The sequence below is a fragment of the Vulpes vulpes genome, chromosome 1 (genome assembly GCF_048418805.1).
Source record: "Vulpes vulpes isolate BD-2025 chromosome 1, VulVul3, whole genome shotgun sequence".
Taxonomy (NCBI): domain Eukaryota; kingdom Metazoa; phylum Chordata; class Mammalia; order Carnivora; family Canidae; genus Vulpes; species Vulpes vulpes.
In genome coordinates, this window is record NC_132780.1 from 85,754,938 (window position 1) to 85,768,212 (window position 13,275).

At 35.0% G+C, this 13,275-nt stretch overlaps 1 protein-coding gene across 9 annotated transcripts in view; it reads right to left on the minus strand.

The window, feature by feature from the left end:
- Positions 1-13,275, minus strand: part of UTRN (utrophin) — a 497,326-nt gene that overhangs the window by 273,436 nt on the left and 210,615 nt on the right. For all 9 annotated transcript variants that reach the window (XM_025997956.2, XM_072719084.1, XM_025997957.2 and 6 more), the window contains 2 exons: positions 8,747-8,938; positions 7,713-7,885 (listed from right to left, as the gene is read on the minus strand). In XM_025997956.2, coding sequence (XP_025853741.2) covers positions 7,713-7,885; positions 8,747-8,938 — 365 coding nt within the window. The remainder of the gene's footprint in view (positions 1-7,712; positions 7,886-8,746; positions 8,939-13,275) is intronic.

Below are 13,275 nucleotides of genomic sequence, written 5' to 3' on the forward strand. Positions count from 1 at the left end.
ACTTATATGTAGCTACTTATATGAATGCCTTGAATTAGTCATTACTCAGTAAATATTGGTCAAACAGATGGCGCATGGACAGATGGATAGACAAGTATACAGAGGTAGGTGGATGGATAAAGTCTTAAAATTGAATTCAAAAACTTTTTAAATAATAGAAAAAGAATGAGAAAATTAAGAAGGAAAACTACTCCTTGCAGAAGATGGAATTCTGAGTAAGAATCAGAAACTGGAAGGTAAAGAAAATTTTAATCAAGTTTGTGTGACATGAATGAAGGAAATTCTTTCTAAGCAATATGCACAAGGTATAAGAAATTAGGCCATCTGGAGAACACTGTTAAAAAGCTTCTAAGTTCAAGATGAGAGGTCTGAACTTTGTTCACCACCAAAGGAAATAAAGAGGATGAATACCTGAGAAGACATTTTTAGGAGAGAAGATACATGATGATCCAAGGATCCATGATAAGAAGGAAGAAATAAGTGGCTCAAAGAAAGGGAAGAAATTCATCCAGAAAAAGGGGGCTTCATTATTTATCTAAGATCGTTGGAAAACTACTTATTTGGAAAAACATGAAAATTAATACTATGCACCAGTGTTAAAGAGGCATAAGACAGTTTTCAAAGAAAGATGACTGATTTATATTGTCATGGTATTTATCTTACTTTTACAACAGGTCAACAAAGATGAAAAGCTTTTTTTCCGCATAGATTAGTTTTATTTCTTTTTCTGTTTGTTTCAAGTTTATTTAAATTCTAGTTAGTTGACATATAATGTAATAAGTCATTCACAGAAAAACACATACCATATGTTTTCACTTATATGTGGAATTTAAGAAACAAAACAGATGAACATCAGGGAAAGAAAGAGAGAGAGAGGCAAACCATAAAACAGGCTCTTAACTATGGAGAACAAACTAAGGGTTGCTGAAGGTGAGGTGGGGGGAGGTATGGGCTAAATGGGTGATGGGTAATAAGGAGGATACTTGTTGCAATGAACACTGGGTGTTGTACGTAAGTGATGAATCACTAAATTCTACTCCTGAAGAAGTCTGAAAAGTTTTATAGGTCAAATAGCACAGGGACCCGGTATAGACAAATGGACTTGGTGATCACCCTCATGTGATTATAACTGATAACTGAAACCATGAAAGTACAGGATGTTTTCCATTGCCTAGATGTTTTATGGGAAAAAAACAGAATATACAAAAGTTCTCACTTACTATTTGTGAAAGGTGGATAAACATGGATAAAGAAAAATAAACATTTAGGATAGGGTACTAAAGTTGGGAGTGAATGAAAATTAAAAATAAGAACATAAGGCATCCAAGTGCTGGGATAAAATAAAAGAGATAACCCTCTAGCAAATGTAATCAAGTTAACAAAGGACAGAAGATAATAAAAGTTATGGTAGATGAGACTTTTTGAACATAAGAAAATATAGTTTAGTGCTTAAAATTTTTGAAAATTCCCATGGAATAAACTCTTTTCTAAAAGGTAACATTTTTATAATCAAGAAAATGGCAGAATTTCTGCCATCAGTATTACTAGTCCACAATGTTCTTGACATTTTACCACATTAGCCAAATGCATATATACGAATAGGAAGATTTTTAAAAAGAAGTTATCATTATATACAACTGATATGTCAATATATACAAAAGTCAAAAAAATAAGTTTTATACTCACACACACACACACACATGCACACACACCCAGAGTGTAGAAGAAAGCTATCACACACCAACTCTACAGCAACAAACAAGAGAAACACAAAACTACTAGAAAACAGGGATCTGCAGGAACTTTCCTCAGGGACAAAAGTGCTAGCAGATGCCATTTTTTCTTGCCCTTGCCCAGAATAGATAGCCAGATGCTGCTGGAAGCTAATTCTGACACTCTGCATCCATTCACCTTGCTAGCACCATATGCCCTATCCTGGCATTCCCATGCAGACTCACACAGTCAACCAATTCACCTGGGCAGGCATCCCTCTAACGTGACTCCTGACCTGAGGAGAAGACACACACCAAAGTGCCCACACTTTCTGCAGTTGGGCCTCTGAGCTGGCTATAAGGAACAAACCCTGTCCTACTCTGCACCAGCAGCTGTTGCAGCAGCTAATTGCAGACAGCCAGGCTATGTGTTGGCTCCCCCATTAACAAACCCAAGGTGGCTGCACCCAGGTCTTTTCATGGGTGCAAACCCTGCCCAGTGGGCCCATAGCAGGCAAAGTAGGTCACTGTAGCCAGCTGGGCTAAAGGCTAGCCTGACACACAGCATGCCAAAGAAACCATAGCTCAGCCACAACAGGAGGGCTCATGCAGTAGTGTAGGACTGCATTACAGGGCAGTACACAAATCCAGTGCTTTCAAGACTAGGAGATGTAACTGACCTACCGAATACACAGAAACAAACATAGAGAGTCAGACAAAATGAGGAAACAGAGGAATATGTCCCAAATGAAAGAACAAGACAAAATCCCAGGAAAAAATCTAAACAAAACTGATAAGCAATAGGACTTATAAAGATAGCAAAGTAATGCTCATAAAGATACTCACCTTACTTGACAGAAGAATATTTGAACTCAGTAAAAACTTTAACAAGAAGATAGAAATTATAAAAAATAATCAGTCAGAAAACTAATGAATACCATAATTAAAATGAAAAATATACCAGAGGGAATCAACAGATTAGAGGATGCAGAAGAATGGACCAGCAATCTGGACGCCAGCGGAATGGAAAGCAACCAAAATGAACAGCAAAAAGAAAATAATAAAAATAAAATTGGGAATAGATTAGAGGAACTCTGAAAAATCATCAAATGTAATAACATTCTCATTATAGAGATCTCAAAAACAGAAGACAGAGGGGGCAGAAAATTATTTGAAGAAATAATAGCTGAAAATATCCCTAACAATAGGAAGGAAAAGACATCCAGGTCCAGGAAGCATAAAGAGTCCCAAACAAAATGAACTCAAGGAAATGAACACCAAGACACATAATAATTAAAATGGCAAAACTAAAGATAAAGAAGAAATCTTAAAAGCAACAAGAAAAACTAACCATTACATAAAAGGGAAATCCCATGAGGCTATGAGGTGATTTTTCCACAGAAAATTTGCAAGCCAGAAGCGAGCGGCATAATATATTTTAAGTGCTGAAAGAAAAAAATCTATAATCAATACTCAACCTGGCAAAGTCATTCAGAATTGAAGAAGAGACAGAGTTGCCCAGACATACAAAAGTTAAAGGAGTTCATCACCATTCTTCAAAGTAGAAATAAAAGGCCACAACTAGAAAAGTAAGAGAATAATGAAAAAAAAATCACTGGTAAAAGCAAATATATAGTCAAGACTTAATGTGAAATCTGAAACCATAAAAATAACATAGGCAATCTCTTGGACATTGGCCATAAATATCCATATTTATGGATATGTTCCTCAGGCAACACACACACACACACACACACACACACACACAAAGCTAAAATGGAACCACACCAAAATAAAAAGCTTTTGCACAGCAAAGAAAATCATCAAAAAGAAAGAAAGAAAGAAAGAAAGAAAGAAAGAAAGAAAGAAAGAAAGAAAGAAAGAAAGAAAAAGAAAGAAAGAAAGAAAGAAAGAAAGAAAGAAAGAAAGAAAAAGAAAAGAAAGAAAAGAAAAGAAAAGAAAAGAAAAGAAAAGAAAAGAAAAGAAAAGCAAGCAACCTACTGAATGGGAGAAAATATCTGCAAATGATCTATCCAATAAAGGGTTGTTATCCAAAATCTATAGAGAACTTATACAACTCAATCCAAAACAACAAGTAATGCCATTAAATTGAAGAGGATCTGAATAGACCTTCTTGCAAAGAAGACATCAGACAGCCAGCAAACACATGAAAAAATTGTTCAACATCACTAGTCACTAGGGAAATGCAAATCAAAACCATATGAGATATCATGTTATACCAGTCAGAATGCCTAGTATCAAAAAGATAAGAAATAACAAGTGTTGGAAAGAATGTAGGATGAAGGGAACCCTCATACACTGTTGGAGGGAGTGTAAATTGGAGCAGTTACCATGGAAAACAGTATGGAGGTTCCTCAAAACTTAAAACAGAAATACTACATGATCCAGGAATTCCACTATTGGATATTTACCCAAAGGAAATGAAAACACTAATTTGAAAAGATATATGCAACCCTATATTTGTTGCAGCATGATTTTAATAGCCAAGATATGGAAGTAACTTATATGACCATCAATAGATGAATAGAGATTTTTTTTTTTTTAGAGATTTTATTTATTTATTCATGATAGAGAGAGAGAGAGAGGCAGAGACACAGGCAGAGGGAGAAGCAGGCTCCATGCACCGGGAGCCCGACGTGGGATTTGATCCCGGGTCTCCAGGATCGCGCCCTGGGCCAAAGGCAGGCGCCAAACCGCTGCGCCACCCAGGGATCCCATGAATAGAGATTTTATACACACACACACACACACACACACACACACACACACAATAGAACACTATTCGGCCACAAAAAAAAGAATGAGATCTTGCTATCTGCAACAACATAGATGGACCTAGAGAATATTATGTTAAGTGAAGTAAGTCAAGCAGAGAAAAGACAAACACTGATGATTTCACTTATATGTGGAATCTAAAAAACATAACAAACAAAACAGACTCATAAACAGAGAGAACAAATTAGTGGTTGCTGGACAGAGAGGAGTAGGAGAAGGGATGGGCAAAATAGGTGAAAGGAATTAAGAAGAATAAACGTCTAGTTATAAAATAAGTAAGTCATGGAGACGAAAAGTACAGCATAGGTATATATTTAATAATACTGTAATAATAATGTTGTATGGGGCCAAACAGTGACTAAACTTGTTGTGATGAGCACTGAATAATGTATGGAATTATAAAATCACCAGGATGTACACCTCAGGTTGATATAACATTATATGTCAAAAATACTTCATTTATAAAAGAAAAAAGAGAAAGAAAGTAAAGCACAAAACTACCAATAATAGTCCTGGGGAGAGAGGTATAGATAAACCTTCAAATCTTTACTGAGAAGACAGAGAAGAATTCAAAAAATTGGGGGGAAAAAAAACTGTATTTCAAATTGATCACGTTTTCACAAATTGGTTTGAGATGATGAAAATTTTACCAGAAGAAAAATATAGAAAAATAATATGAATTTAAAGTCAGAATAATTAGGGAAAGTACATTTTCTGGATATACTCAAAATAATTTCCTAAACATACTGGATAAAAAATTTTTCTGGATATGCTACTCGAAAATATTTTATAATGCTTTAAAAATGGAACTATTATGGTATAAGAGTAAAAATGACAGTGTGATAAAGTAAATTAGAAAAATTAAATAAAAATGAGCTATGAGAATACACTTAAATTTATAATAAAGAAATTATCACAAAAAATAAGGAAAAGCTAAATTATTCTACAAAAAGTATGAGAAAATTAGTTGTTCATATAACAAAAATAAGACGAAGCAGATTAGTGTTTCTTAACCCAGATTATTCCAAAAAAATGAATTGAGGAGTGTTTAAAAGGTAGGATGCATGAACTCTACCTACTCTTGTTACTAAAGAGGCAGTGTACAGAACCACCAATGTGGAGGCTTAACCCAAAATACATACCATAATAAAATTCAGATGGGTTAGCTATTTAATATAAACTTTAAGTCAAATAAAATTGTCCTTAAAATATACATACTTAATCTCATAATTAAAAGGTAATTTATATGCATATAAACAAAACAAAATCACAAAGGAAGACATAAGATATGATTATATAAAATTAGAACTTCCATATATAAAAAACACCACTAACAAAATTAAAGGACCCATGAATAAACAAAAAAAATATGAATAGTTAATATCCCTAATGTGGAAAAAAACTTTTGCATATTAGTAAGTAAACAGTAATATCATGATAGAAAAACAAGCAAAGAGGATCACCTAACAATTGACAGAAGAAATAACACTGGGGTCAGTAAACATATATAAGAATATTGAAATCTCACTGATAACCAAAAAATGAAAATAGGAAAATAAAACTGAGATGCAATCCATCACAACACAATTATCAAAAGTTTGTCCAAAAAACAAAAACAAAAATAAACCGTTGATATTAACCAGATTCCATAAGATCCCTTTGACAAATATGGTTGGCAGATATATGACAACTAATTTCATGATGCAATCCAAATCCTCATTAAGTTAAAAGTTATGCTTTAAAAGCCTTGGGATGCCCGGGTGGCTCAGGGCGTGGTCCTGGAGTCGCAGGATAGAGTCCCCCATTAGGCTCCCTGCAGGGAGCCTGCTTCTCCCTCTGCCTATGTCTCTGCCCCCCACCCCTCTCTCATGAATAAACAAATAGAATCTTTTCAAAAAATAAACAAATTTTAAAAACTAAAAGCCTTAAAAGTTATGCTTTGAGGCACCTGGGTAGCTTAGTCAGTTAAGTATCGGCCTTTGGCTCAGGACATGACCCCAGGATCCTGGGATCAAGCCCTCCATGGGACTCCCTGTTCAGCAGAGAGTCGGCTTCTCCCTCACCCTCCACTTGTACATGCACATGTATACGTGTGCGCTTTCTCTTTCCCACTTTTTCAAATAAAATCTTTTTTTAAAAGTTACTATGTTTTAACAAATTACTCATTTTCTAATAATCAAATCTAATGAAGCAAAACTATGCATAAAGATGTATGTAAAAAAATTCTCTAAACATACAGACATGATATTAAAAATCCATAGAAAGGAATACACCCAAAGGCCATTAACAGTGATCTGTTCAAGGACTGTATACTCACTTGAAATATGAGGGCTAAAACAAACAAACAAAGACAAAGTACATGAGTACATTTTGTGTGCGTGTCTCTTAAGTTTTCCAATACCTTTTTCTGGTTAACTTTCCTCTTACACACAGTACTTTATATTGAGCTATTTCACACCTCACTTGCCTTTCCACCACATACACAGCTACTGGCAAAAATCTTATCAGTTTTTATTTCTACTTGTTTTTTTAAAAAAGATTTTATCTATTTAAAATGAGAAACACACACAGAGAGAGAGAGAGAGAGAGAGAGAGAGACAGGCAGAGGGAGAAGCAGGTTCCATGCACGGAGCCCGACATGGGACTCAATCCTGGGTCTCCAGGATCACTCCCTGGGCTGAAGGTGTCGCTAAACTGCTGAGCCACCCGAGCTGCCCTTATTTCTACTTATTAATAGGCCTGGTCAAATCTAGGAAGAAGAAGACTCAAAAAACATTAAGCAAAATTATTTTTAAAAAACAGTTTTGGGTTTTAAATTATCAACAGCTATCTCTGTTCTTCACTTGCATTAATCATCAAGTGTATTTCAGAGATGTATTAATGAAAATCTTTTTTAAGTTTTTTAAAGAAAACGAACACCATTTAGATACTAAAAATTAAAGGTGTTTCCTTTAATTATCTAAATATTATGTTGCACATGATCATCTATGTGTGATGCAATTCCTCTTTCTTTAAGGAACCACACTCATCACAATTTATTAAACAAGGCATAGGACAAGGATGTGAATCTTAGCTTATGTTATTATGTTATTATGTTATGTTATTAAGCTTACACTTAATCTTAGCATACATATGACCTTTGTCATGCCCATGAACCCATAGACCTTTTTAGGAAAAGTAGGTATTAATTTAATTTACACATACCTTTTACGATCATTGTACATTCTATTAATTCTGTCCCATTTTGCATTCAACTGAGTAAGTGTGTCCCGGATTTGAATGGCTTCAGTTCCAGAAGCTTCGAGGATAACATCTGGTTGCTTTTCATGAATAACTGCAATCTGTTCCCCAAGTTTGTCCAGTTGTTCTTTGATATTCTACAAATATATTGTCACACATCAATAAAATTCAGCAAAGAGACATGAAGAATGAAATCCCAGATCAAAAATTTATCTTGCATAACATTTATTTAAAATATGAGACATAATAATTGTTGCTCATCAAAACTGAAAGCTTTTTAATGAAATAATACCCCATATTTGCCAAAGTGTGAGAAATACTACCTAATATCCTAATGGCAGAAAAGAAAATCCTCACAGTTGTTCAAAGCAGTATTTGTACAATATCAAAAGCCTCAATATTCTGTAAAGGTAATGAAATGTTTGAAGATGGAATGATTTTATTTTCAAATAGCTAACAATGCCAATTTAAATGACAGAAATAAGCTATCAAACCTATCAAATCTATAGTAATTTATTGAAATTTGTATGTAAGCATAATCAAATTATATGAAAAGGCCTTGATGATATTTAAGAGTCTTATAAATAACTAAAAACTTCCAAGTCTCTATTAACTTTAAGCAACATGCTATTCCATACCCTAAAAACTGGCCAATCTTAACTTGTTATAGATTACAACATAAATGCTGATATTGTACATCAACTGACAATCAAGTTTATAAGAAAGGTGTATGGTTCATGCACATGTTTGATTAAAGAAGTTTTTGATGTTGCCAGGAATTACTAACTGTGCATACTTAAAAATCCATTAACTGCTCTTTAAAAATTAAAAATTTGGTAATATTTTATTGGTGAATTGGGAAAGTTTTATTATTCATATACATTATTAATTCCTTGGCACAAATTTTAAATTATAGGCCATCTATAAAGGCACAAGGACAGATTTGCTTTATTCCTACATTAATGGTGGCTACTCAGATGAGGTGCCTGGAGATTTACCTTCAGAGAGTCTTCCTGAAAAGAGAAGTCTTCATAGACAACAGTGCTTAGTTCTGGAGCATTAAGTGATAATTCAGCATCATCCATGGAAAGTAAAACTTTGCTAATCTCAGCTAGATAATCTGTGGGAAGAGGTGACAATCGAATTCCAGGAGCAAGCTGACCTGTTCTCCTCTGTTGATTAGGGACTGTCTATAAAAACAATAATAATAGGAAACATCTCTTATAATATCCTCACAATAAATAGTAGCAAATAGAAGAAAACACCGTACTATTTTGTGGAGCAATTCAATACCATGAACACAAATAAAAAAAACTAAGTTTTATTTGTTTATATTTTTGCCCTGTCTTGCTGTAGAAACTCTTAACAATCTCTACTCTGATTTTCTTCTGTAGCCTGCAGTGAAAGAGTATAAAGAAGTTAAAGCTTGAAAGGTTTTTAAGACATGTGCTTACTAAACTTATTTAGTAAACAAGAAAATATAACAACTCCTTTCCTGAGCTGTTGGGGAAATGAGAATATGCCACAAATCATAAAATCCTATATGAAATAAAACATCTTAATATCATTATCATTTTACCCATTTCGTAAAATGTCACAATTAGATTAAAAACTTCTGGGCCTCACTGTTGAAAACATAAATAAGTTAAACAAGTATTCATAACATAAGAAATGCAACAGTGGTTTTGATTAAAATAATACCCAGGTAATTCAGTATATAATCTTAACCTTTGAGAACAATATTACAGAACATGACTCCTATATAACACAATCCATTCAGACAGATCCTTAGGCGGGTGGACTACCTATTTGGGTACATTTATTCATATATCCTCCATCAGAGCTTTCTCAACAAAACAATGCTCTCTGGGATGGGCTACCAGCCTTGCAGGCATTCAAGTCCTTTACTCCAAATGGCTACAGTTCATTAAATGCCATCTACTACTTGCAAACAGCAAAGTGCATCTTCTCATGAATTAAGATGGCTTCCCAGATGCTTTCACTATTTTCCTCTATTGAACCTCTAAAAAAATGGTATTCCTTTGCATATTCAAATATGGCAGTGAAAATGATCATAAATACATGTTCAATGAGGCACTATCTTAAAGATGGTTATGTTTGGGCAGCCCGGGTGGCTCAGCGGTTTAACGCTGGCTTCAGCCCAGGGCCTGATCCTGGAGACCCAGGATCGAGTCCCACATCGGGCTCCCTGTATGGAGCCTGCTTGTCCCTCTGCCTGTGTCTCTGCCTCTCTTTCTCTCTCTCTCTCTCTCTCTCTCTCTCTCTCATATGAATAAATTAATAAAATCTTTAAAAAAAAACTTAAAAAATGGTTATGTTTATACTTCCTAAATGAAACCAAGATTCAAGACTAAAACCAGTGAATCAACAACATGGTGTTGAATATAGAGGTGTGCATTTATTTGTCTCCTAGAATGCGATAAAATACTTTTAGCAGTTGGACAGTCTTGATTAGCAAGATAGAGGCAAGCCAAAGATTTCCTGATTTTATCCACAGGATTATTTATACTTGATACTAATATTAGTTTTATTATCCCGATGCCACACATTCAAATTTTACTCAGAAAGCATTTCTAGATATTTACCCATGAGTCCAAGAAGGCAAATTATATTTTTTAAGCAAATATAAAAAAATGGGAAGGTCTGCAGGTATTGTAAATAGGAAGTTCCAAGTTAAAAAAAAAAATCACATTCATTAAAGACTACCTTTTTCTATTCAGACTATAAAGATAACCTAGGATTTTCTGAGTCTCCACACTCTTGTAGAAGCAGCAAGGGCAGTTCAAAATTTAAACATGTGCTTTCTGTATTCCCAAAATAGATTTTATGCCAAGAGAGTAATCAATCAAAATGTCTTAGGAGAAGAAAAAAAAAAAAAGTCCTCGAGATCTGACCCAGACTTTACTTCTGGATAATTTTATCTTTAAAAAATTCTGCTAGGACACAGAAATGCAAATATACTGCAAGCTAATGCTAACATTAGACAGTGTAAAATGATGTTACTCATATAATATACAACCTAAATTCCAGATAAATAGATTAAAAAGTTCATTTTACAAGAACATTTTATAAAAAGGTCATAGGTTTTGTTTTTATCAAACCACAGAGAAAAACCAGAACTAAACAGAACTGAATATTCATTATCTCTGTGGAAAATAAGTACTTTTCAGGTCCTCAACAGGCTGAGGAAACACACACACACACACACACACACACACACAGAGGACAAATACACTCATGCAGGGCTAAACAAAAATTTTAAATGGTTGCATGTTAAAGATAAAATAATTAGGAAAAAAGTAGGAGCACCTGGGTGGCTCATTTGGTTAAATGTCTGCCTTCAGCTCAGGTCATGATCCCAGGGTCCTGGGATGGAGCCCCACATAGCGCTTCCTGCTCAGGGAGGAGTCTGCTTCTTCCCCTCTCTATACCCCTCCCCTTGCTTGTGAACTAACTCTCTCTCTCTTTCTCTCTCTCTGTCTCTCGCAAATAAACAAAGCCTTAAAAAATGATAAAATAATTAGAGGATGAAAATCAACAAGAAAATACTTTTATAGCAAATATGACAGGAGACTAATATATTTTATAAAGGGCTCACACATATTTTAAAAATAGTAACACATACTCTCAGTAAACAAATGGAAAAGGTCATTTACACACATTTCAAGTAAAAAAATGAGTTCTTTAAATGTGGTTCTCAATTCTGACTGAACATTAGAATTGTGTTTGTTTCAAGAGAGTTCACATATAGGTCCAACCTAAGAGATTTTGTTTAACTGCTTTGGGGGTCAGATTTTTTTAATTCCCCAAGGGATTCTAATGTTTATACGTAAGACACAGTTTTAAAACTGCAAATTAAAAAAATTGCAAATTTGAAGAAGTATATTACCTAATGAAACAAGGACAAAAACATTTCAAACATTTTAAAAACATTTTAGTTACAATAACTAATGCTACTGAATCCAAAACGAAATGAACTTGTTGTAAAGTATATTAGTACTCTTAAAAAACATATGTATTCATTTGTTAAAAGTCCAAAAATTATTTCTATTTTAGACCAGTAATGATTGACGATTTGAAACCCAAAAATAAAGTTCTAGGAAAACAAGATACTTTTCAAAGTATCAATGAAGTAAAGAACTATAATATCATCTCAAAAATGTTAGAAATAAAAATGGAGCCACGCCTTAAAAAGATAACACATTTTTCAGGTAAAATAAAGAGATAAAGAGATAAAAAAAAAGAGATAAAATTAGCAAGATCTCAAAGATGCAAAGGCACCTGTGTGTTTGGGAAAATGTACAGAAAGCCAGCATAGCTATACTCCTGGTGAGTGCCAGTGAGTCAAAGAGGTAGCTGGAAGCCAGACAGAAGAAGCCTTAGTGTATCATTATAGTGATGAACCTTGCACTTGTAGTTTCTTCTGTATTTTGCAGTATTTTCTTGAACACTTTCTTAGTTAAAGGAATGTCATGACCAGCCGTAACTCTGGAGGGGAATAATTCTGAGGACCACTTGGAGGATGGGCTAGAGTTAAGAAAAACTGGACATAAGAAAACCCGGCTTGGGACACGCTGCAGTGCCTAACAGGAGAAAAATCACAGGAGTCTGAATTATGGAAAGGAGAGATTCAGTCATTTCCCCAGGGTTGTAAAGCAAGTAGAGCTGTGTCTAATTTCAGGCTCAGCTGCATCTTACTTCCTTCGGAAGTGATGGTTTTAATACCTACTTGATGTGGTGTGAGGAACAAGAAATGGTTGAAAAGATTTTGAGGTTTCTATTTTTTTTTTTTTTTTTTTTTTATGATAGTCACAGAGAGAGAGAGAGCGAGGCAGAGACACAGGCAGAGGGAGAAGCAGGCTCCATGCACCGGGAGCCCGACGTGGGATTGGATCCCGGGTCTCCAGGATCGCGCCCTGGGCCAAAGGCAGGCGCCAAACCGCTGCGCCACCCAGGGATCCCCCTTAGTATTTCTTAAAAACGATGTATTCTCAAAATAGAAACCTCAAGGGGATCCCGGGGTGGCGCAGCGGTTTGGCGCCTGCCTTTGGCCCAGGGCGCGATCCTGGAGACCCGGGATCCAATCCCACGTCGGGCTCCCGGTGCATGGAGCCTGCTTCTCCCTCTGCCTGTGTCTCTGCCTCGCTCTCTCTCTCTGTGACTATAATAAATAAAAAAAAAAAAAAAAAAAAAAAAAGAAATACTAAGGGAATACATTAGGAAATATGAGTGGGAAGCGAGAGGACACGTTTAGGTTGGACATGTTACAATGTTGCATGCATAAGCCACATACAAACAGAGACATCTCACAGGCAGCAAGCTGAGAGAGTAGAATCTTCTACTAGGTTCAACATCCTCAACTAAAAATGGTTCTTGGAGGGATTACCTAAGAACAGACATTTAGAGAACACCAACACACTTACAATGCAGTTGGGAAGATGGCCACTGAAAAGGAAGTTAGTAGTGAATTTTTTTCTAGAATATAATCATAGTTCATCAATTCATA